The sequence below is a fragment of the Oncorhynchus clarkii genome, chromosome 7 (assembly GCF_045791955.1).
Source record: "Oncorhynchus clarkii lewisi isolate Uvic-CL-2024 chromosome 7, UVic_Ocla_1.0, whole genome shotgun sequence".
Lineage (NCBI taxonomy): Eukaryota > Metazoa > Chordata > Actinopteri > Salmoniformes > Salmonidae > Oncorhynchus > Oncorhynchus clarkii.
This window is the reverse complement of record NC_092153.1, coordinates 77,390,532-77,415,334: the sequence shown is the minus strand read 5'-3', so window position 1 is coordinate 77,415,334 and position 24,803 is coordinate 77,390,532. Positions and strand designations below refer to the sequence as shown.

General features: G+C 41.0%; 2 protein-coding genes across 2 annotated transcripts; both read left to right on the top strand.

Moving 5' to 3' along the window:
• Positions 1–1,670: 1,670 nt before the first annotated feature.
• LOC139412685 (ankyrin repeat domain-containing protein 60-like) lies at positions 1,671–4,428 on the top strand. The gene is made up of 5 exons (XM_071159345.1): positions 1,671–1,787; positions 2,185–2,476; positions 2,745–2,875; positions 3,198–3,362; positions 3,997–4,428. The coding sequence occupies exons 1-5, from the start codon at positions 1,671–1,673 to the stop codon at positions 4,426–4,428; spliced, it is 1,137 nt and encodes a 378-aa protein (XP_071015446.1).
• A 28-nt stretch (positions 4,429–4,456) lies between these two features.
• Positions 4,457–24,573, top strand: LOC139412684 (protein-glutamine gamma-glutamyltransferase 2-like). Its single transcript, XM_071159344.1, has 14 exons — positions 4,457–4,486; positions 4,648–4,741; positions 9,845–10,015; positions 10,953–11,204; positions 12,505–12,623; positions 13,081–13,209; positions 15,845–16,022; positions 16,304–16,439; positions 16,526–16,635; positions 16,807–17,049; positions 17,332–17,622; positions 18,229–18,392; positions 18,802–18,935; positions 23,597–24,573. Exons 1-14 carry the CDS (start codon positions 4,457–4,459, stop codon positions 23,787–23,789), a joined length of 2,244 nt encoding a protein of 747 aa, XP_071015445.1. The 3' UTR covers positions 23,790–24,573.
• The last annotated feature ends 230 nt before the right edge of the window (positions 24,574–24,803 follow it).

Genomic DNA, 24,803 nt, shown 5'->3' with positions numbered 1-24,803 from the left:
ATAGAAGCTGTTTTTCAGTCTCGGCCCCAGCTTTGGTGTACCTGTACTGACCTTGACTCTGGTTGATAGCAGGGTGAAGAGGCAGTGGGCTTGGGTGGTTGTTGTCCTTGATGATCTTTCTGGCCTTCCTATGACATCGGGTGCTGTAGGTGTCCTGGATGGCAGGTAGTATTCCCCCGATGATGCGTTGGGCAGACCGCACCACCCTCTTGAGAACCCTGCGGTTGCGAACGGTGTAGTTGCCATACCAGGCGGTGATACAGCTAGACATTAAGCTCTGAATTGTGCATCTGTAAAATTTTGTGAGGGTTTTAGGTACCAGGCCAAATTTCTTCAGCCTGAGGTTCTTCACCACACTGTCTGTGTGGGTGGACCATTTCAGATCGTCAGTGATGTGCACGCTGAGGAACTTGAAGCTTTCCACCTGCTTCACTGCGGTCCCATCTATGTGGATAGGGGCATGCTCCCTATGCTGTTTTCTGATGTCAACGATCAGCTTCTTTGTTTTGTTGATATTGAGTGAGAGGTTATTGTCCTGGCACCACTCCGCCAGGGCCCTCACCACCTCCTTGTAGAATGTCTTGTCATTGTTGGTAATCAGGCCTACTACTGTTGTGTTGTCAGCAAACTTGATGATTGAGTTGCAGGAGTGCGTGGCCACGCAGTCTTGGGTGAACAGGGAGTACAGGAGGGGGTTGAGCACGCACCCTTGTGGGGCCCCTGTGTTGAAGATCAGCGAAGTGGAGGTGTTGTTTCCCACCTTCACCACCTGTGGGTGGCCCGTCAGAAAGTCCAGGACCCAATTGCAGAGGGCGGGGTTCAGACCCAGGGCCCCGAGCTTAATGATGAGCTTGGAGGGTACTATAGTGTTGAATGCTGAGCTATAGTCAATGAAAAACCCACAGGCCTTGGTTGCGCTGTGGCACTGTGTTATCCTCAAAGGGGGCGAAAAAGGTGTTTAGCTTATCCGGAAGCAAGACGTCGGTGTCCACGACATGGCTGGTTTTCCCTTTGTAGTCCGTGATTGTCTGTAGACCCTGCCACATACGTCTCGTGTCTGAGCTGTTGAATTGTGACACTTTTTCTCTATACTGACGTTTTGCCTGTTTGATTGCCTTGCGGAGGGAATAACTACACTGTTTGTATTCGGCCATATTCCCAGTCACCTTGCTATGGTTAAATGCTGTGGTTTGCACTTTCAGTTTTGCGAGAATGCTGCCATCTACCCACGGTTTCTGGTTAAGGTAGTTTTTAATAGTCCCAGTTGGTACAACATCTCCTATACACTTCCTGATAAAATCAGTCACTGTGTCCGTGTATTCTTCAATGTTATTCTTAGAGGCTACCCGGAACATATCCCAGTCCGCGTAATCAAAACAATCTTGAAGCGTGGATTCCAATTTGTCAGACCAGCGTTGAATAGTCCGTAGCACAGGTACTTCCTGTTTTAGCTCGGGTACTTCCTGGGAGGAACAAAATCGAGTCGTGATTAGATTTGCCGAAGGGAGTGCGGGAGAGGGCCTTGTAGGCATTTCGAAAAGCTGAGTAGCAGTGGTCTAATGTTTTCTCAGAGTGAGTGCTACAGTCAATGTGTTGGTGGAATTTTGGTAGCGTTTTCCTCAAATTTGCTTTGATAAAATCCCCAGCTATAATAAATGTGGCCTCAGGATATGTGGTTTGCATTAAGTCCAGTGAAGTTCTTTGAGGGCCGTCGTGGTATCGGCTTGAGGGGAAATATACACAACTGTGACTATAACCGAAGAGAATACCTCCTGAGAGGTAATATGGTTGGCATTTGATTGTAAGGTATTCTAGGTTGAGTGAACAAAGGGACTTGAGTTTCTGTATGTTATCACAATCACACCATGAGTGGTTAATCATGAAACATACACCACGCATTTCTTCTTCACGGAGACTGCTTTATTCCTGTCCGCACGAGATACAGAGTACCCAGTTGGCTGTATGGACAAAAACAGTATATCCCGAGAGAGCCATATTTCCGTGAAACAGAGTATGTTACAATCGCTGATGTCTCTCTGGATGGAGATTCTCGCCCTGAGCTCGTCTACATTATTATCCAGAGACTGAACATTAGCGAGTAATATACTCGGAAGCAGTGGATGGTGTGTGCGCCTGAGTCGGACTAGAAGTCCACTCCGAAAACCTCATTATAATGAATGCAAGTGTCATTTTAACACCTCAAAAAAGAGGTTTTCACCTCACGTACCGAGACCCAAACGTGCAATGATTTACTGCAACAGCGACTCAAAGAGTGTACCGAGACCCAAAAGTGCAATTTACCGTGACCCGTCGAAGAAAGTCAAGTTCAGTCTTGGTGCCAGGCTGTGTAAAATGGGAGAGATGTTCGTTGTGCCCGACTGCCACCACAATATGAGAATCAGAGAGCTAAAAAACACCATGGAATTAGTGGTTGGGATACCCACAGACTTCCAGAGAGTGTGCTACCTGGATAATGGTAAAATAAATACCTTTGATGTCATATGCTGGTTTAACTGTTGACATATGTTAAAAGATGTTGTTGATTAATTGATTAGATATTTATTCATAGATTTTTATTGGGTTTAATGACGTTAGAATCACGGACCTTATAAATCTCAAACGTAGGCTTGCAGTGACAGGCCCGTCATGGTGAACATTTTATTGAGGGTGTTTTCCAGTCAGACTAATTATCTAATGATATGCTTCTCTGACCAGACCTAATGTATACTCTCTCCACCCAACAGGTGACCTATGTGATGACACCACTATCCACTGTAATGACATCATCCCTGGAACTACTGCCACCCTGATGATCTGGCCTTATGATGGATGGGCTGAGCTTGTGATAGCTGCAGCTACTGGGGATGTATTCAAGGTGATGTGACATGAAAGAAGAACCTAGAATAGTCTACAGCAGTCATACACAGAGACTCTCTATGTCTCAGGTCATTATTGATCATAGTAAAAAAATAACCATCATCACCTAATAGCAATACTGCATTTCTTTACCAGACTTGCTGAAAGATCCACCTCCTTATTTGATCTAATGTGGCTAGCCTGTAATTACTGCACATCTAAACAGCATCTCACAGCTGTTATTACAAACTGTAGACCTTATTTACTTCACTCTTCCCTTTTTTTAGGATGAACATTTCCATAGACTTTTCACACATATAAATTATCTTTATTTCATGTAGCTCAAGAGTGTGATGTCCAAACCAGCACCGCCACGTTCCTCCCATCTCAGTGCTATGAGTTCTATGAGTGGATCTCCCTCCTGGCTCTCTCACCGTCTCTTCTCTGCTCTGTTCATCAGTGCCCACCGTGGACACATGCCCGCTGTCCGCTTCCTGCTCCAACAAGGTACCCACCACCGCAGAGGCAAAACATCTGGATATCACCGGCACACTGGAAAAACCTTGTATCTCACTTGGGGTGATTTTGATAAATATTATTTTGACATAAATTGAATGTAGACATCCAGGGGCAGGTGCCCTCTCAGATATTTAACATAAAAACATGTAATACTCGCTGTTATACTACTAGCCACTTAGCAATTTTATGAAGTTGGCTTTAACTAGCACAGATTGGTTCCCGATCTCCCAGCTTCCAAGAAGCCAATTCAGCCTATCAACCAAGTAAGAGTAGCTAGCTTGTGTAACTATCTTAGCTGGCATGCCTGCTGGCAAGGTTGGTAGACTTCAGAAAAGCAAGCAGTAATAAAAAAATATATTTCTCTAGGATTAATATCAATAATTCTAAATTGCCTAGTGAACTTCAATTAATGTATAGCAATAGGTCTGTTATTATTTTTAATTCCTGGCAATTTAACTTTTTGGAGATACAGGGTTTTCCCGGTACGCTGACAACACCTGGGTCATGTTAATTAGGCGGAAAATGAACGGAAAACGTTTCGCAAAAGTCAAGCCAGTCCCTCCTTGTTTCAGACTGGTTTCTTTCTTCCTGCCTAACAAATGTGACCCTGTCATCTCTGTCGGGACCCATGCTAAGGGCCAGACTCCCCCGGGGCGCGGGGCCCTCCACGTGGCCGCCACCGAGGGCCAGTTGCAGTCCATCCAGGAGCTACTGGTGCGCGGTGCCCCACACCAACTGGAGGATGCTGAGGGCATGACAGCTCTGAGAACCGCCATGCGCTGGGGCCAGAGGAAGAGCACCCGGCAGCTCTTCCTTTTCCACTGGCAGGAGCGTGCGCAGGGCGTGCGCCTCAAGCCTCACCTGGATGAGACAGAGCTGTTCACCCACCAGAAACATGACTTCCAGCTACGCACCTGGCACTGCGGTGCCCACGCTCAGAGATACATGGCCCACCTGGGGCGCTGTAGCTGTGGGGTGGAGGGCAGGGTGGAAGTGAGGCAGAACACGGCAATGAGGGCCCAGGCAAGGAGGGCGTGGATGGGGGATGCGTGACCAGAGCTGCATGTCAAGAACAGGGCAGATGGCCAAGAGCCTGGTCCTGGAGAGCCGTGTACACAGGATTTTATTCCAGCCCAGCACTAACACACCAGTTCCTAACTACTCTGGATTGAATCGCATGAGCAGTCGGATCATTTGAATCAGATGTGTTAGTGTTGGGTTGGAACAAAAACCTGATAACAGACAATGTTTCCCCCTTGTTCATTTAGTCAGACGTTTGCCTACCTCTCCTACATCGGACCTCTCCTACATCGCAATGGTTCTGAGGAGCAAGACTTCCTTCATGAAATTCTCAAGAAGCAGAAAAGTAGATGAACTGACATTTATAATCAAGATAAACCAGTGAAAAAAAGGTGCAGCTAAAAGGTGTAATCACATTAGTCAGAGATGGGGAAATAAGATGTCTTGAGCAACCTGGACGACAGAATGTGACACTGCTTATTGGTGAATAACAGTAGAAACCAGAGAGATGAGAACAAAGTACCTTTAATGTTTAAAGTACCTTTAAAAAAAGTTTTAAAAAAGTTTAACGTTTAAAGTACCTTTAACGTTTAAATGATTGTAGTCGTGAACTGTTCTATCAAACAAATGCATTGCCGTTGCACCATGGCAGCATTCAGTGCCTTCAGAAAGTATTCAGACCCCTTTACTTTTTTTCACAGCCTTTTTCTAAAATGTATACAATTATTTTTTTCCTCATCAATCTACACACAATACTTAATAATGACAAAGCAAATTTTTGCAAATGTATTAAAAAAAACAGATTCCTTATCTACAGTACATAGTTATTCAGACTCTTTGCTATGAGACTCAAAATTGAGCTCAGGTGCATCCTGTTTAAATTGACCATCCTTCAGATGTTTTTACAACTTGATTGGAGTCCCCCTGTGGTAAATTCAATTGGACATGATTTGGAAAGGCAGACACCTGTTTATATAAAGTCCCACAGTTGACAGTGCATGTCAGAGCAAAAACCAAGCTATGAGGTAAAATTAATTGTCCGTAGAACTCTGAGACAGGATTGTGTCGAGGCACAGATCTGGGAAAGGCTACCAAAACATTGTGCAATCGGGGGAGAAGGGCCTTGGTCAGGCAGGTGACCAAGAAGCCGATGGTCACTCTGACACAGCTCCAGAGTTCCTCTGTGGAGATGGGTGAACCTTCCAGAAGGACAACCATCTCTGCAGCATTCCACCAATCAGGCCTTTATGGTAGAGTGGTCAGACAAAAGCCACTCCTCAGTAAAAGGCACATGACAGCCCGCTTGGAGTTTTCCAAAAGGCACCGAAAGGACTCTGACCATGACAAACAAGATTCTCTGGTCTAATGAAACCAAGATTGAACTCTTTGGCCTGAATGCCAAGCATCACATCTGGAAGAAACCTGGCACCATCCCTACGGTGAAGCATGGTGGTGGCAGCATCATGCTGTGGGGATGTTTTCAGCGGTAGGGACTGGGAGACTAGTCAGGATCGAGGCAAAGACGAACGGATTAAAGTACAGAGAGATCCTTTATGATAACCTGCTCCAGAGCGCTCAGGACCTCAGACTGGGGGTGAATGTTCAAATTCCAACAGGACAACAACCCTAAGCACACAGCCAAGACAACGCAGGAGTGGCTTCAAGACAAGTCTCTGAATGTCCTTGAGTGGCCCAGCCACAGCCCAGACTTGAACCTGATCAAACATCTCTGGAGAGACCTGAAAATAGCTGTGCAGCGACGCTCCCCATCCAACGTGACAGAGCTTGAGAGGATCTGCAGAGAAGAATGGGAGAAACTCCCCAAATACAGGTGTGCCAAGCTTGTAGCGTCATACCCAAGAAGACTCAAGGCTGTAATCACTGTGAAAGGTGCTTCAACAAAGTACTGAGTAAATTGCTAAATACTTATGTAAATGTGATATTTTAGTTTTTATTTATTTATACATTTGCCCCCACAAAAATGTTTAAACTGTTTTTGCTTTGTCACTATGTGGCATTGCTTGTAGATTGATGAGGGGGGAAAACAATTTAATCCGTTTTAGAATAAGGCTGTAACGTAACAAAATGTGAAAAAAGTCAAGGGGTCTAAATGCTTTCCGAATGCACTGTATACAGGGGACTGAGACTAGTATTCATCTTTGATGTGTCATTTGCCCTGTGTAGAAATCAAGATGTATATAGATTTCAATAGTGTATATTTCTGATAGTCACAATACTCTTGCATACATGTTAATATATTCTGCATGTCAATACATTGTACTTTAAACAATGTTTTGTGTGTTTTTATTTTATATGACATAGTAGCACTGCAACGTTGAGGAAGAGAATCCAAGCAAGCATTTCACTGTACTGTTTACACCTGTTGTATTCTGGGCAACTGACAGATACACTGATTGGATCTGAAATAGATGCCAATTTGGCAAATAGGAGGTCTAAATGTCCATTTTGAACCAGAATAATTGAAGGGGAATGACATTAAGGTCTGAAAGGCATGAAGATTATGATCACTTGCTCAAACATTTAAAATAGCTATTTTCACCTATACACAGGGGAGGAACCAGAAAGACCAGACTACTGCAATTATTTGTGTTTCGGTTATCAGTAAATACAAATCCCCTCCCCAATGGGGCGACCTCAGAGCAGGCTCAAATTGTGTGACTGCTCAAGTCTCTTAGCCTGGGCAATAGCGTAACCCTTAATATCAATCCCAAATGTACGATGACTGTGTCCTGTTTTCTATCAGTGTACTGTGGGATAACCACCTTTGAACCTCAAGATGACACTCATGATAGTAGTAGTCACTGGTGCTGGTTCACTGCCATGCTGATTGTCTGTGGTTAAAGTCACCATATGATAGAAAAACACACTGAACAATGTAATACAACTCAAACAGTCAAGAGGGTGCTAACTACAGCAGTTCAATCTCAACGCAGCACATAAACTCACATTTCTGGTTTCATGTAGATGCTGATGTGGTAATGATGACTATCTAATGACACATTTTCCTGAAAGTAAGAAAAGGTGTGTACATTTGTAACTGTGTGAAATTTGAGACATTCTTATGACCTGGGTAGGGCTCCCTTTAAAAGCCCTGGCATCCTTTCATTACTAACACTACTGCAGTACTACAACAAGCAACTGAATCCACTTAACAACACAACCACGTGAGAGACAGCTTCAATGGATTTTGGTAAGTCAATTAACACTGCTCGTTGCAAGATTTTTCAGATGCTGAAAAATGTGGATATTGCATTGTCAAGGTAGCCTATGTCATGTTTAGTGACAGAGGGTAATTTAGTACAGTGAATGGGTAATTGGGTGACTTGACTTGTAGAATGGAACTTTTTTCTTACAAAGGAAGATCATCCTTGTTGGTGTTTGTTCTTCTGTTAAATTAATATGATTTCTGACAGCTTTTATTATTTATGAGTCATTAAAGAAAATATGCAAAGTTGGCCTGTAATGTAATGCATAGATCAGGTATTCCCAAATTGGGGTACGCCAAAAAAAAAATGTGATTCACATAAAAAAAGAAAAAAAATACTAAAAAATAACATTTTCAAACAATACATTTATGTTTTCCAAAGGTGCTATTCATTTGGGTGAGGTTGTTTTCTTGCCTGAGTAGCCTCGTTTAACTGCCAAAAATAAAATTCAACCATCTAGTGTTCAGTGAAATAACAACACAATGTCAAATACAGGTAGCCTAGTCAAATAATTAACATCCAATCATATTAACTGTTACTCTCTCGCAGGAAACCTTCACTCTTGTGCAGACATTTAGAAACGAAACATGACAATTTGAAAAATAAGCCACAGGAGTTTTTTTGAGTAGATAGACATGTATAAAAGCAACAAATACGATTAATGAGAAGGGGCTAGAAGCGTCTTATATGGTGAGCTACCGAGTGGCTAGGACAGGCAAGCCCCATACTATTGTGGAGGACTTCATTCTTCCTGCTGCTGCGGATATGGCTGGGACAATGCTGGGGGAAAAAGCCCAAAAACCATACAGACAATCCCTTTATCAAACAATACTGTTTCACAACGCATCAGTGACATGGCTGGAGATGTTTTGAAACAATTACTGTTTCACATACAAGCCAGTGAATTATATGCGTTACAGCTGGATGAGTCAACAGACGTAGCGGGCCTGGCACAGCTCCTGGTATATGTCTGTTACGTTTATGGGGGGTCAATTAAGGAAGACATCCTCTTCTGCAAACCACTGGAAACCAGGACAACATGAGAGGAAATGGTTAACTGTGTTAAAGCAAGGCCCCTGAACTCTTGTGTATTTTTTGCATTATGCAATGATATGGGCAGCGACCATGTAATGCTTTTAAAACATACAGAAGTGTGCTGGTTCTCAAGGGGCAAAGTATTGACATGTTTTTTTTTTAAATTGAGAGACGAGCACTGCAAGATTTCTGGATAGGGCTGAGCTCAGAGTTTCTTGCCTTGGCAAATCGTGCTGTTAAGACACTGATGCCCTTTGCAACCACGTACCTATGTGAGCCCTCACTAGCATGAAAACTAAATACAGGCACAGACCGTGTGTGGAAAATGATTTAAGACTGAGACTCTCTCCAATACAACCCAACATTGCAGAGTTATGTGCAGCCTTTCAAGCACACCCTTCTCATTAACCTGTGGTGAGTTATTCACAAATTTTGAAGAACAAATAAGGTTTTATATGTAAGATGGCTAAATAAAGAGCAGAATTATTGATAATTATTATATTATTATTTGTGCCCTGGTCCTATAAGAGCTCTTTGTTACTTCCCACGAGCCGGTTTGTGACAAAAACTCACACTCATTCTTATGTTTAATAAATGTATCATATAGTGTGTATGTGGCAGGCTTACAATGATGGCAAAAAACAACATTTGAGAGTGCGCTGCCCTTGGTGCTAGAGGGGGTAACAGATGGAGGTTGAATGTTTGAAAGGATACGGGAATATAAAAAGTTTGGGAACCACTGGCAAAGATAACACATAAGCAAACTAGAAAAATAGATGTTTCACTTGAATTATTGTCATAGGTTCCTCATACCATTTCATACTGGCCCAACGCTGTCTTTTACATAGAGAACATATTACATTCTAATTCCTAAGTCTATGGTCTTTCACCTATTTCTTTCTGCATATTTATTATGCATTCTGCATGGTGAAAGGCTACAAGTGTTTTTACTATCCAGTGATCTAAACTAGCCCAACTGACAGTCTGTTTCTGCTATGTTGCTGTCAGGCAAAAATGTGACAAACAAACATTGGGCAAGACAACAGCAACAAATGCAGAAACAGACACCCACACTAGAACAACAAAAAAAAGTTATATTAATCAGGAAAAATTGAAAATCAGGATTTTGACTAAGGGATAATTCAGTTTCAAATCTATATATTTATTAATTTCTTTCTTTCTTGCAGACGTTGGTAAAATAGATCTCCACTGTGAGAAGAACAACACAGCCCACAAAACCAATGACATCTCAGTGAACAGACTGATAGTCAGGAGAGGCCAGTCCTTCCTGGTCACCTTTGAACTCCATGACCCCTCCAGGCCCACAACAGACTTACTAGAGCTGACGGTGGAGACAGGTGAGCTATCTAGAATATAACATTTTATTTATCGCTGCTATTTATTAGTGCTGTTTGTATTTGTTTCCCAGACCCAGATTATGCTAGTCCTGGACTAAAACACACTAGGATGAATCTAGGCTTTGACAAGACAGACACATGCAGTAATAATGACATTAGAACAAATCCTTGTATATGTTGTACATACCTGAGTTGGGGTCAATTCAATCTAATCTAAAGACTGAATTGCACCACTGACAGGATTAGAGATACCTCTACTTGTACTGTATATGTACTCCTGACATCAAAGTTACGCTGACAGAAAATATTGAATCTTATTGGACAAATACACAGTGTACAAAACATTAGGAACACCTGCTCTTTCCATGACACAGACTGACCAGGTGAATCCAGATGAAAGTTATGATCCCTAATTTAATCCACTTCAATCTGTGTAGATGAAAGGGAGGAGACGGGTTAAAGAAGGATTTTTAAGCCGTGAGACAACTGAGACATGGATTGTGTATGTGTGCCATTCAGAGGGAATGGGCAAAACAATAGATTTATGTGCCTTTGAACAGGGTATGGTAGTAGGTGCCAAGCGCACCGGTTTGAGTGCGTCAAGAACTGCAATGCTGCTGGGTTTTTCACACTAAACAGTTTTCCATGTGTATCAAGAATGATTCACCACCCAAAGGACATCCAGCTAACTTGACACAACAGTGAGAAGCATTGGCGTTAACATGGACCAGAATCCCTGAGGAACGCTTTTGACACCATGTAGTGTTCATGCCCCGACAAATTGAGGCTGTTCTGAGGGAAAATGGGGACAACTCAATATTAGGAAGGTGTTCCTCATTTTTTGTACTCCCAGTGTATCCCATCACTGTTTCTGAAAGTTTTCATCAACTTCATTCCTACTGAACATAACCCACAACATTCTCCCTTCTCCATCCAGGGCCCCAGCCTTCAGAGGCATTGGGGACCAGGTCAGTGTTCGGGGTACCTGAGGGCTGTGGGAAGGGTTCCTCCTGGAAGGTCAAGGTTCACCAGGTCTCAGTGCTCCCGGCGGGTTCAATCACCCTGGACATCACCAGCCCAGCAGACGCCCCAGTGGGAGAGTACAGCCTGTCTGTAAAGACCAGCACCACCGCCTCAGTGGGCAGCAGCCTGGGCAAGCTCCTTCTGCTGTTTAATCCCTGGTGCCAAGGTAAAGACAATTCAATTCAAAACAACTTAATTATCCCACATGGGGCATTCTGGGACAAATAATGAAGTATAAAGCATACCAACAAATTTTAACTAGAACTGTGATAAATTAATATTTTTAATCACATAAAGGACAACAAATGTGGTGAATGATTCAATACAGCCATGGTAACACACAGTCATTATTTGATACAGTATCCAGGGGGTGTCAAATGCTGCATTCCTGAATGTTCTTATCAGTTTAACAGCTGGAAATGGCTAACTTTACAGAGATTGTTGTAACCCATGTCTCTGTATGGGTTGGAAAGACGCCTCATAACTGTTTTGGGACATAATAGACACACAGATACAAACAATGGGCCACAACATCCAGAGCCACATTATATGAATGGCAGTCTGTGGTTATGAATGCTGTTCTCTAATATCAAAATGGTTGCATTACTTTTGAAACCATGTGATGAGTTCATTGGTAGCACAGCCTATTAGCACAGCTTGGTAGCACAGCCTGGTAGCACAGCTCGGTAGCACTGCCTTGCAGCACACCCTAGCAGCACAGCTTGGTAGCACTGCCTGGTAGCATACCCACGTAGAACAGCTTGGTAGCACAGCCTAGCAGCACAGCTTGGTATCACAGCCTGGTAGCACAGCTTGGTAGCACAGCCTTGCAGCACAGCCTGGTAGCACAGTCTGGTAGCACAGACTCGTAGCACAGCCTATTAGCACGGCTTGGTACCACAACTTGGTAACACATCCTGGTAACAGCTTGGTAGCACAGCCTATTAGCACGGCTTGGTAGCACATCCTATTAGAAAGGCTTGGCAGCACAGCTTGGTAGCACAGCGTGGTAACACATCCTGGAAACAGCCTGCTAACATCCTGCTAACATCATGTTAACACAGCTTGGTAACATTCTGGTAACACAGTCTGGTAACATCCTGGTAACAGCCTGGTAACATCCTGGTAACAGCCTGCTAACATCCTGGTAACATACTGGTAACACAGCTTGGTAACACAGCCTGATAACACAGTCTGGTAACATCCTGGTAACATCCTGGTAATATCCTGGTAACACAGCTTGGTAACACTACATTCTAGCATGGTAGACAGTGGTCATAACACAGTAACAGCATGATAACATGTTAAAGTTACTCGCAATGTAATAATTGTCCAGATACCCTTTCATTTAATAATAACAAATAACAATGTATGTTTTATTTATCCTTTATTTAACCATTCAAGTCAGTGGAACAAATTCTTATAATTGATGTTTTAAAACGTCTGTATTTTGTTGCGGGCTGTAGAGGACTGGGTGCATCTACCTGAGGAGGAGGAGAGGCAGGAGTATGTGATGAGAGAACAAGGCCTGGTGTACAAAGGTTCTGACAAATACATCAGCTCTATGGCGTGGAACTTCGGACAGGTACACAGAACAAACAAAACAGTATTGTACCGTTGAAAAGTACTAGCTAGCTGCTCATAACATATAGGGTTTGTTTCCTGGATACAGATTAAATATATTCCTCAACTAAAAAGCAAACTCAATGGGAGAATCTCCATCCAAAAGTATTTTTACTCTGGAGAAGTCCAGGACTAATCTGTTGTCGAGGAAACCGACCAAGTGTCACACGTTATCTTAGTCTACATAATTGGCTAGAGTCCTGTGTGGCTCCATTGGTAAAGCATGGCTCTTGCAACTCAAGGGTTGTGGGTTTCGATTACCGCGGGAGACCAATGCGAACATTTATCCACTCAATACTGTAAGTCACTCTGGATAAGAGCGTCTGTTAAGTGACTAAATTGTAAGTTAGTATAGACAAGACATTTTAGAAATTGTTGTAGGTTGCTAGGTAACCTGCCCTAATGTATTGTTTCTCCAGTTTGAAGACGATATAGTGGACATTTGCCTGAAGCTGCTTGACGTGAATCCCAAGTGTCTGAGTGACCCCGCCAAGGACTTCTCTGCTCGTTGCAACCCCATCTATGTCAGTAGGGTGGTCAGTGCCATGGTAAGATTGGAGATCTGACCCACACTAGTAACAGTGACAACATTATTGAACCCCACTAGTAACAGTAAACAGGTTTCCATCCAACCTTTTTATGCGAGTAAAGTACATGTCAGATAAAACATTTTAGGACATTTCATGAAAGTGCTGATGGAGTGCTGATGTGGCAGTCAACTTTACGAAGGTTGACAAAACAAAATGCGCTAGGTGGGATGTTTTTGAGTCTGTAAAATTAACTATCAGAGAAATGTTGCTGGAAATGCTTTTATGCGCAAATATCGATTTAATAACTATCATATTGAGGTAAACTTGGAATCACGCAATGACATCTTGTGTGGTCGTCCCACTACGACTCTTTGGGAAAGCATGCCGTTTCTTAGGCTACAGATAAATGATGAAGTTCACAGGGTGGTGAATGTGCAAGGAAAGTATTCAGACTCCTTGACACTTTCTACATTTTGTTACATTGCAACTTTATTCTAAAATGTTACCGACCGCCTCGATCTTATGTAGCAAAATTAGATAATTTTTTTAAACACTGGATAAAAGTAGAGACTCAGATAGAAAATGGTATATCATGCACTGCAGTTGAGGAACAATGGGGAAATAATCTGCTTTGAAACCCCACTTTTGAGAAAATAGCCTTTGAATGTTTTGGTACACCTACTGGAGAGCTCTTCTTTGTCTCCATCCATTCAGCATCGTTCACACCCTCATAAGCCTTAGCCCCATTCAACTCTTTATGGATTCATATCACACCCTCATAAGCCTTAGCCTCATACAACTCTTTATGGATCATATGTGAGGCCATGTGGTAAACACACACTATATCAAATTAAAATCTGTTTATTTGTCACATGCACAGGATACAGAAGGTGTAAACAGTATAGTTATAGTACTTGTGTACTTGCATAGTAGCAATATCAAAAACAGAAAGTGTCCAGATAAAAATATTTTATATATATTTAATTGTTATTAGATTACGCTTACCAGACACACTTGTCTAAATTGATGGATAATGTGAAAGAAATGCTATAACCACCCCTCACCCACATCTAGCTAAGTGGATGGGTCACTATTGTCTAGACATGTACACATGTTCATTCAATACAGTTAATGGCCATAATCACCCCCAGACACACTTGCTAAATGGATGGGTCATGTAATAATCTGGCCGAAGTGGAGACTTTTGTTTAGACATGTAGCTAGCTAGGTAGCTAGCTAAACAATGAACTAGTATAACCCCAAGTCAAACTACTACCAATACAAACATTGTCATAGCTGTAGAATGAATCTGCTGGTAGCTAAAGCTAACAAACTAGGTTCAATGTTAGCTAGCTAAAAATAGAGTACAACTAGCAATGCAAATGGCTTTCTGATTCAAATAAATTTACTATGCAGATCATATACATAGCGTTGCTAGCAAGCCAGCAAGCTAACGTTTAGTAGCTAACTAACAGTACGCTTTAATTTGCAACGAAAACAACTTTATTACAAAATTAGAAATTATGCACATATTATTTTTATGATTTTAGAACATTCGTCTGAAAATCTATCGCCAATTGGATGGAAATTCTACAGTATTGTATTGTTGTAACAGTGAACTCATTATTGAACCCCACTAGTAACCGTGAAAACATTTTTGAACCCCACTAGTAGCCGTGACAACATTATTGAACCCCACTAGTAGCCGTGACAACATTATTGAACCCCACTAGTAACAGTGACAACATTATTGAACCCCACTAGTAACCGTGACAACATTATTGAACCCCACTAGAAGCCGTGACAACATTATTGATCCCCACTAGTAACAGTGACAACACTATTGAACCCCACTAGTAACCGTGACAACATTATTGAACCCCACTAGTAACCGTGAAAACATTATTGAACCCCACTAGTAGCCGTGACAACATTATTGAACCCCACTAGTAACCGTGACAACATTATTGAACCCCACTAGTAACAGTGACAACATTATTGAACCCCACTAGTAACCGTGACAACATTATTGAACCCCACTAGTAGCCGTGACAACATTATTGAACCCCACTAGTAACAGTGACAACATTATTGAACCCCACTAGTAACAGTGACAACATTATTGAACCCCACTGGTAACCGTGACAACATTATTGAACCCCACTAGTAGCCGTGACAACATTATTGAACCCCACTAGTAACAGTGACAATATTATTGAACCCCACTAGTAACCGTGACAACATTATTGAACCCCACTAGTAGCCGTGACAACATTATTGAACCCCACAAGTAACCGTGACAACATTATTGAACCCCACTAGTAACAGTGACATTCTTTAAATCATCATCAGCTCATTGTTCTGTATAAACAGCACAAGAAAATACATTAATTTCTGGAACATCATCTAGCCCTGTTCACTATAAATGGGTCCAGTGACACTAATTAAGGTGTTGTTACTCATATAGGACTGGTTTCCCAGACCCAGATTAAATCTAGTCCTGGACTAAAAATAACTTTCCACACTGAACATGCTTTTTAGTCCAAGGCTATGCTCAATCTAGATGCAGGAAAGCAACTACATTTTAAAAACACATTCACTCAGACAAATGACAGTTCTGGAATCTAATTTGAACATTATTTTCCTTGCCCAGATCAACGCTAACGATGACGGAGGTGTCCTGATGGGGCGCTGGGATGGTCAATACGATGGTGGCGTGTCCCCCACTCACTGGAACGGCAGTGTGGAGGTACTAAGGAGGTGGCTCAAATATGGTGGTAATCCAGTCAAGTATGGCCAGTGTTGGGTGTTCGCCGCTGTAATGTGCACAGGTAGGCTATCACTGTCCAATCTCTCCTCAATTATTATTTTAGTCAATCAATCAATACAATGTTATTTAAATAGCACTGACTATTGCATGCACTCAGACCCAGGGCTGTGATTGGTTTTTGAGAGGGATGGCAAGATTACCCACCATTTGTGTCCGATTCACCTCTGACCAGAGGAGAGAGGCTGGTGTCAATGCCTTTGATGTGTTTATTTTAGTTAACAAATATGCTTTGAACATGCTGTTTTAGTTAACCAGTATGCCTGAAATGTATTTCCATGTCAGTACTGAGGTGTTTGGGAATCCCATGTCGAGTGGTTACCAACTTCCAGTCAGCCCACGACACCGACAAAAACCTGACAATTGACGACTTCTTCTCCGACTATGGAGTCAGACCCAAACAGAGCCCCGACAGTGTATGGTAAGTGTAACATGAGGTCATTGTGGCTACAGTATGAAGAGTGATGCCAATAGCATGAAGTTTTGAAGACTGTTTTTTCTGCTCAGGAACTACCATGTGTGGGTGGAGGCCTGGATGACACGGCCCGATCTCTCAGCAGGCTCCTTATACGACGGCTGGCAGGCTGTGGACCCCACTCCCCAGGAGAAAAGCACAGGTACGGTCCAACTTCCATCTCATCTCACGCCATCTTACATAATAACACAGGTTGTATGTACTGTATGTTGTGTTATTGTGCAGATGGTTCTGAGTTTGTGTCCTGGGTCTGAGAGACATGAAGGGAACTCCCTGTTATACGCTCATGTTGTTTTCTCTTCCCCTTCCCCAGGTGTTTACTGCTGCGGCCCTGCTCCAGTCAAGGCCATACTGCAGGGTCACGTTGACCTCCAATACGATGTGCCCTTTGTCTTCGCCGAAGTCAACGCCGACCGTGTAACCTGGATGGTGTTCGCTGACGGCTCCAAGAAAAAGATCTCCACGGACAGTGTGTCCGTAGGCCAGAACATCAGCACCAAGGCAGTGGGCAGCGACAAGAGAGTGGACATCACGGCCAACTATAAACATGCAGAGGGTTGGTATTGAATGAACCGAGAGTCTGACTATATCAAGATTGAACTGTTATCAGTTGATTTCAGAAATAATGCAGCGTTACAAGGGTTATGCCTATCATAAGGGTATAAGTGTATTTTATATATTTGAGAACTACAGTTGGTCTGGGAAAAAGTTCTGTACTTTTTTAAGAGATGAGTCAGAAAGGTGCTGTGTCCACCTGTCACGATAATTCTCCCAGGTGAGTGAGAGCAACTGCTTGAGTCACCAGGTACTCATCCAAAATGTCACACATTTCAAACAGGCACGGAAAAGGAGAGGGATGTGTACAATCAAGCTGTGAAAAAAGTCAACATACCCGAAGAGAATTCAGATGTGATCCATGACGGCAAACCTGCCGTTTCCATGAAGATCGTGGAGCTGACCAAGCCGATCAGCGGCAAAGACATCGACCTCAAGCTTGTACTGAACAGCAACGACAATGAAACTCGGACACTAGTGATCAATGTCAACGTTCAGGCCATGAGATACAACGGGATCCCATCCTCCCAGATACAGACCGAATTGAAAGAACAGAAGCTCCTTCCCAACCAAGGTAGAGTGAAAATGTTTCAAACTCTTTCCATGAGTAGGCCTACAAGGTTTAACTAACACAGTAGTGCACACAGGGAGGCATTTCCATTACAGAACAAAGAGAACTGAAACACTTAACAAAACCAAGAGCACATTGCAGCTCTTCACCTTCATGATTCTTTGTCAACATCCTTGGTATGACACATATATCAATCTCAATGATGGTGTTGTGTTTCAGGAGTGCATATAGTTAGAGTTTACCTGGTCAATTTAACAAAGCTGTAAAGTCTCATGTATAGCTGCCATGGCGTTGTAGCAAATCGACTGACACTAACTCTTATGGCTGTCAGGTTGCTAATGTTGAACTGAGGACGCTACAGAATGTAAGGGTTGCTAACGTGGTTCTGAGGATGATACAGAATGTTAGGGTTGCTAACGTTGTACTGAGGATGATACAGAATGTTAGGGTTGCTAACGTTGTACGGAGGATGATACAGAATGTTAGGGTTGCTAACGTTGTACTGAGGATGATACAGAATGTTAGGGTTGCTAATGTTGTACCGAGGACACCACAGAATGTTAGCATTTGTGATACCTTGACAATCAAATGCATTGTCTCTGTTGGCAGATCTGATTATACCCATCCACATCCCCTTCTCTGTGTATGGTGAGAAAATGCGGGAGAGCAACAGCATCAAGGTTTCGGCTGTGGTCACAGACAAGGACAAGAGTGGGGCAGTGTACATCACAGAGAAAGACTTTGTGCCAGAGAGCCCTTTGCTCACCATCAAAGTGAGTACAGCATATTCCCAACATTGTCATTTCGCAGTTTGTCAGATCCTTAAGCCACTCCAATAACCCACTTAGAACAGCTCAACTTTCTCTGAGTGACATTCTTTGGGGTCATTAGTGAACAAGCCCCAAGGGTCTTTTCATACTCTTGGGTTACCATTTTAATTTATAGGTGGCTAGTAGCGAGAATAGCAATTTGCAAGGATATTAACGGTTGGCCTGTGAATAAACGTGTTGTGAAGATGAAAATCTAAAGTGTTAAATTGTCATCTGAACAGTTGATCTATTAAATACAACGCCAATATCAGTAACAGCCATTAAACTGGAGATGGGGTTTATTCAGTGTGATAGTTCCAATATAATATACTATTTAGCAAATGCTTTTATTCGAATGTGTGTTCTCTTTTAGGCCATTGGATCTGAATTGCAGTATAGTGACATGACGGCAGAGGTTGTGTTTGAGAACCCTCTATCCGAAGGTCTAAGAGACTGCTTCATAACAGTGACCGGCAGTGGCTTAATGACTGAAACAATGGAAGCCAGGTAGGCCCTGACATTTCTCTGATGTCTTTACTAGCAAGGTTTCAGTTTGTCATAAAACCTGAATCCATCCCACTGTGCAAAAACTGGTTGAATCAACATTGTTTCTATGTAATTTCAACCCAGAAAATCAGTGTGATGATGTTGAATCAACATTGTTTCCATGTAATTCCAACCCAGAAAATCAGTGTGATGATGTTGAATCAACATTGTTTCCATGTAATTCCAACCCAGAAAATCAGTGTGATGATGTTGAATCAACATTGTTTCCATGTAATTCCAACCCAGAAAATCAGTGTGATGATGTTGAATCAACATTGTTTCCATGTAATTCCAACCCAGAAAATCAGTGTGATGATGTTGAATCAACATTATTTCCATGTAATTCCAACCCAGAAAATCAGTGTGATGATGTTGAATCAACATTGTTTCCATGTAATTCCAACCCAGAAAATCAGTGTGATGATGTTGAATCAACATTATTTCTATGTAATTCCAACCCAGAAAATCAGTGTGATGATGTTGAATCAACATTATTTCCATGTAATTCCAACCCAGAAAATCAGTGTGATGATGTTGAATCAACATTGTTTCCATGTAATTCCAACCCAGAAAATCAGTGTGATGATGTTGAATCAACATTGTTTCTATGTAATTCCAACCCAGAAAATCAGTGTGATGATGTTGAATCAACATTGTTTCTATGTAATTCCAACCCAGAAAATCAGTGTGATGATGTTGAATCAACATTGTTTCCATGTAATTCCAACCCAGAAAATCAGTGTGATGATGTTGAATCAACATTGTTTCTATGAAATTCCAACCCAGAAAATCAGTGTGATGATGTTGAATCAACATTGTTTCCATGTAATTCCAACCCAGAAAATCAGTGTGATGATGTTGAATCAACATTGTTTCCATGTAATTCCAACCCAGAAAATCAGTGTGATGATGTTGAATCAACATTGTTTCCATGTAATTCCAACCCAGAAAATCAGTGTGATGATGTTGAATCAACATTGTTTCCATGTAATTCCAACCCAGAAAATCAGTGTGATGATGTTGAATCAACATTGTTTCCATGTAATTCCAACCCAGAAAATCAGTGTGATGATGTTGAATCAACATTGTTTCTATGTAATTCCAACCCAGAAAATCAGTGTGATTATGTTGAATCAACATTGTTTCCATGTAATTCCAACCCAGAAAATCAGTGTGATGATGTTGAATCAACATTGTTTCCATGTAATTCCAACCCAGAAAATCAGTGTGATGATGTTGAATCAACATTGTTTCTATGTAATTCCAACCCAGAAAATCAGTGTGATGATGTTGAATCAACATTGTTTCTATGTAATTCCAACCCAGAAAATCAGTGTGATGATGTTGAATCAACATTGTTTCTATGTAATTCCAACCCAGAAAATCAGTGTGATGATGTTGAATCAACATTGTTTCCATGTAATTCCAACCCAGAAAATCAGTGTGATGATGTTGAATCAACATTGTTTCTATGAAATTCCAACCCAGAAAATCAGTGTGATGATGTTGAATCAACATTGTTTCCATGTAATTCCAACCCAGAAAATCAGTGTGATGATGTTGAATCAACATTGTTTCCATGTAATTCCAACCCAGAAAATCAGTGTGATGATGTTGAATCAACATTGTTTCCATGTAATTCCAACCCAGAAAATCAGTGTGATGATGTTGAATCAACATTGTTTCTATGTAATTCCAACCCAGAAAATCAGTGTGATGATGTTGAATCAACATTGTTTCTATGTAATTCCAACCCAGAAAATCAGTGTGATGATGTTGAATCAACATTGTTTCCATGTAATTCCAACCCAGAAAATCAGTGTGATGATGTTGAATCAACATTGTTTCCATGTAATTCCAACCCAGAAAATCAGTGTGATGATGTTGAATCAACATTGTTTCTATGTAATTCCAACCCAGAAAATCAGTGTGATTATGTTGAATCAACATTGTTTCCATGTAATTCCAACCCAGAAAATCAGTGTGATGATGTTGAATCAACATTGTTTCCATGTAATTCCAACCCAGAAAATCAGTGTGATGATGTTGAATCAACATTGTTTCTATGTAATTCCAACCCAGAAAATCAGTGTGATGATGTTGAATCAACATTGTTTCTATGTAATTCCAACCCAGAAAATCAGTGTGATGATGTTGAATCAACATTGTTTCTATGTAATTCCAACCCAGAAAATCAGTGTGATGATGTTGAATCAACATTGTTTCCATGTAATTCCAACCCAGAAAATCAGTGTGATGATGTTGAATCAACATTGTTTCTATGAAATTCCAACCCAGAAAATCAGTGTGATGATGTTGAATCAACATTGTTTCCATGTAATTCCAACCCAGAAAATCAGTGTGATGATGTTGAATCACTATTGTTTCCATGTAATTCCAACCCAGAAAATCAGTGTGATGATGTTGAATCAACATTATTTCCATGTAATTCCAACCCAGAAAATCAGTGTGATGATGTTGAATCAACATTGTTTCTATGTAATTCCAACCCAGAAAATCAGTGTGATGATGTTGAATCAACATTGTTTCCATGTAATTCCAACCCAGAAAATCAGTGTGATGATGTTGAATCAACATTGTTTCCATGTAATTCCAACCCAGAAAATCAGTGTGATGATGTTGAATCAACATTGTTTCTATGTAATTCCAACCCAGAAAATCAGTGTGATGATGTTGAATCAACATTGTTTCCATGTAATTCCAACCCAGAAAATCAGTGTGATGATGTTGAATCAACATTGTTTCTATGTAATTCCAACCCAGAAAATCAGTGTGATGATGTTGAATCAACATTGTTTCCATGTAATTCCAACCCAGAAAATCAGTGTGATGATGTTGAATCAACATTGTTTCCATGTAATTCCAACCCAGAAAATCAGTGTGATGATGTTGAATCAACATTGTTTCTATGTAATTCCAACCCAGAAAATAATTGTGATGATGTTGAATCAACATTGTTTCCATGTAATTCCAACCCAGAAAATCAGTGTGATGATGTTGAATCAACATTGTTTCCATGTAATTCCAACCCAGAAAATCAGTGTGATGATGTTGAATCAACATTGTTTCCATGTAATTCCAACCCAGAAAATCAGTGTGATGATGTTGAATCAACATTATTTCCATGTAATTCCAACCCAGAAAATCAGTGTGATGATGTTGAATCAACATTGTTTCTATGTAATTCCAACCCAGAAAATCAGTGTGATGATGTTGAATCAACATTGTTTCTATGTAATTCCAACCCAGAAAATCAGTGTGATGATGTTGAATCAACATTGTTTCTATGTAATTCCAACCCAGAAAATCAGTGTGATGATGTTGAATCAACACTATTTCCATGTAATTCCAACCCAGAAAATCAGTGTGATGATGTTGAATCAACATTATTTCCATGTAATTCCAACCCAGAAAATCAGTGTGATGATGTTGAATCAACATTGTTTCCATGTAATTCCAACCCAGAAAATCAGTGTGATGATGTTGAATCAACATTGTTTCCATGTAATTCCAACCCAGAAAATCAGTGTGATGATGTTGAATCAACATTGTTTCCATGTAATTCCAACCCAGAAAATCAGTGTGATGATGTTGAATCAACATTGTTTCCATGTAATTCCAACCCAGAAAATCAGTGTGATGATGTTGAATCATTATTGTTTCCATGTAATTCCAACCCAGAAAATCAGTGTGATGATGTTGAATCAACATTGTTTCCATGTAATTCCAACCCAGAAAATCAGTGTGATGATGTTGAATCAACATTGTTTCCATGTAATTCCAACCCAGAAAATCAGTGTGATGATGTTGAATCAACATTGTTTCCATGTAATTCCAACCCAGAAAATCAGTGTGATGATGTTGAATCAACATTGTTTCCATGTAATTCCAACCCAGAAAATCAGTGTGATGATGTTGAATCAACATTGTTTCCATGTAATTCCAACCCAGAAAATCAGTGTGATGATGTTGAATCAACATTGAAAACTGATTGGATTTACAAAAAGTCAACTTTGAACCTTTTTTGTTGATTTTTAATTCACATTAGTTGATAACTCAACCAAATGTAAATCAGAACTAGACGTGGAACTGACGTCTGTGCCCTGTGAAATGTGTCCAGATTTGAATCCTGGATGTGGACTCAGTTTTTGCCAAGTGGGATGGATTCAGGATTTATGACAAACCAAAACTTTGCTCGTCAAGTTGGCAATTTAGCTCTTAATCTCAGAATCCCAGGCCTAAAATCTCAGGTAATTGTGTAAAATGCTTGATTAGGTTCTGGCTGAATTTTTTTTTTTGACAAAAGATAATAATGATACTAGTGAAGTCACCAGTCCCCTAAACAGAAACTCTCAGCCAAGCCCCCCTTCTGAAAAATTTTAGCTTAAAATCATTGTCTGAAATCATTGCTTGAAACCCCCCCCCCCTCCCACACACACTTTCAGCACCACCTCCACCCAATCCTGATATGTCCAGATATCTAGTGAGGACACCAAAGCATTTTCCATTTTCCATCTGAAATATTTTACATTACCTTGCGTGTTGAAGTTTAGAGATCTAAAGCTTCCTTGAGGTATAATTTGTTTCACGTGTCTCCTCAGAATGCCTTTCCTAAAACAAGGGCAACGACTACGTGTGAAGATGCCCTTCACCCCATACAGACCCGGTCCTAAGAAGCTAGTGGCCAGCTTCAACTGTGATCAATTCAGGGACATTAAGGCAAGCTGCAATGTGTACATCAAACCCTTCACCGGTGTTGTCCCCCCACTGCCGTTGTTAGTAAAGCCCTTGTGAGAATAAATCTAACTCAAATAGTTTCTCCAATTTATACCTTATTTTCAAATTAGGATATAAAGTTTGGGTAACGAGACAGTGTCGGAGTTCTATAATTCTCTGGTAGAATGTCCTGCTTCTATTTTGTCACACTCAACCGTTAGCTATTTTCTAGTTCTGCTATTTTTTACCCCGAGACTGTTGACGTCATGCAGCCTGTAGTTTTTGTGTTTATAGATTTTCATAAAGCCAATAACAAATTTGATATCGGACAACAATAGAATGTTCATGATGTCATGGCGACAACTGTTGATACACGTAGTATAAACCAGCCTTTAGTCTTGAAATCTTTGGTTGTTTAGTACATGGCCTCACATGTGAATCCTTAAAGAGATAGGTGGGACTAAGGCTTGAGAGGGTGTGAACGATGCTGAATGGGTGCAGACAAAGAAGAGCTCCTCAATAGTAGTACTGAGGAGGGTCATTTTCTCAAAAGTGAGTTTACAAGTTTATCAACTTTCAAGGCAGAATTACTTTCCCATTGTTCTTCAACTGTAGTGTATGATATACCATTTTCTAATTATGAGTCTCTAGTTTTATCTATGTCCCAAAACATTTTTTTCAAAAGACTGAATCAAGCTGGTTGGTCACACATGAAGATGAAACATGTTCAGGCCTACTGTACAACTTACTGTATAAATTATTGTTGAAAACAAGTCTAACAAGGCTTGACTTTGTCTATGTAATCCTCTGTAATTGTAGTACATGTATTGTTGACTGGTGTGGCTTCTTCATGCATTTTAAATGGTCAAATAAAATAAAATGCATAACTTGTATAAATATCCTGATTAACTTATTGTTCTTATTGTTTAGTACATGGCCTCACATGTGAATCCTTAAAGAGATAGACGGGACTAAGGCTTAAGAGGGTGTGAACGATGCTGAATGGGTGCAGACAAAGAAGAGCTCTCCTAGCAGGTTTACCAAAACATTCAAGGGCCATTTTCTCAAAAGTGAGATTACAAGTTTATCAAC

What these genes read in the sequence shown, in the direction of transcription:
- LOC139412685 (XM_071159345.1), top strand. Translation starts at nt 1,671, where the DNA reads ATGTGGTTTGCATTAAGTCCAGTGAAGTTCTTTGAGGGCCGTCGTGGT. An exon ending in AGTGTGCTACCTGGATAATG is followed by an intron (nt 2,477 to 2,744) that starts GTAAAATAAATA and finishes TCCACCCAACAG; the next exon opens with GTGACCTATGTGATGACACC. An exon ending in CTACTGGGGATGTATTCAAG is followed by an intron (nt 2,876 to 3,197) that starts GTGATGTGACAT and finishes TATTTCATGTAG; the next exon opens with CTCAAGAGTGTGATGTCCAA.
- LOC139412684 (XM_071159344.1), top strand. Translation starts at nt 4,457, where the DNA reads ATGGCCAAGAGCCTGGTCCTGGAGAGCCGT. An exon ending in TCCCCAGGAGAAAAGCACAG is followed by an intron (nt 16,636 to 16,806) that starts GTACGGTCCAAC and finishes CCCCTTCCCCAG; the next exon opens with GTGTTTACTGCTGCGGCCCT. An exon ending in GAAGCTCCTTCCCAACCAAG is followed by an intron (nt 17,623 to 18,228) that starts GTAGAGTGAAAA and finishes CTCTGTTGGCAG; the next exon opens with ATCTGATTATACCCATCCAC.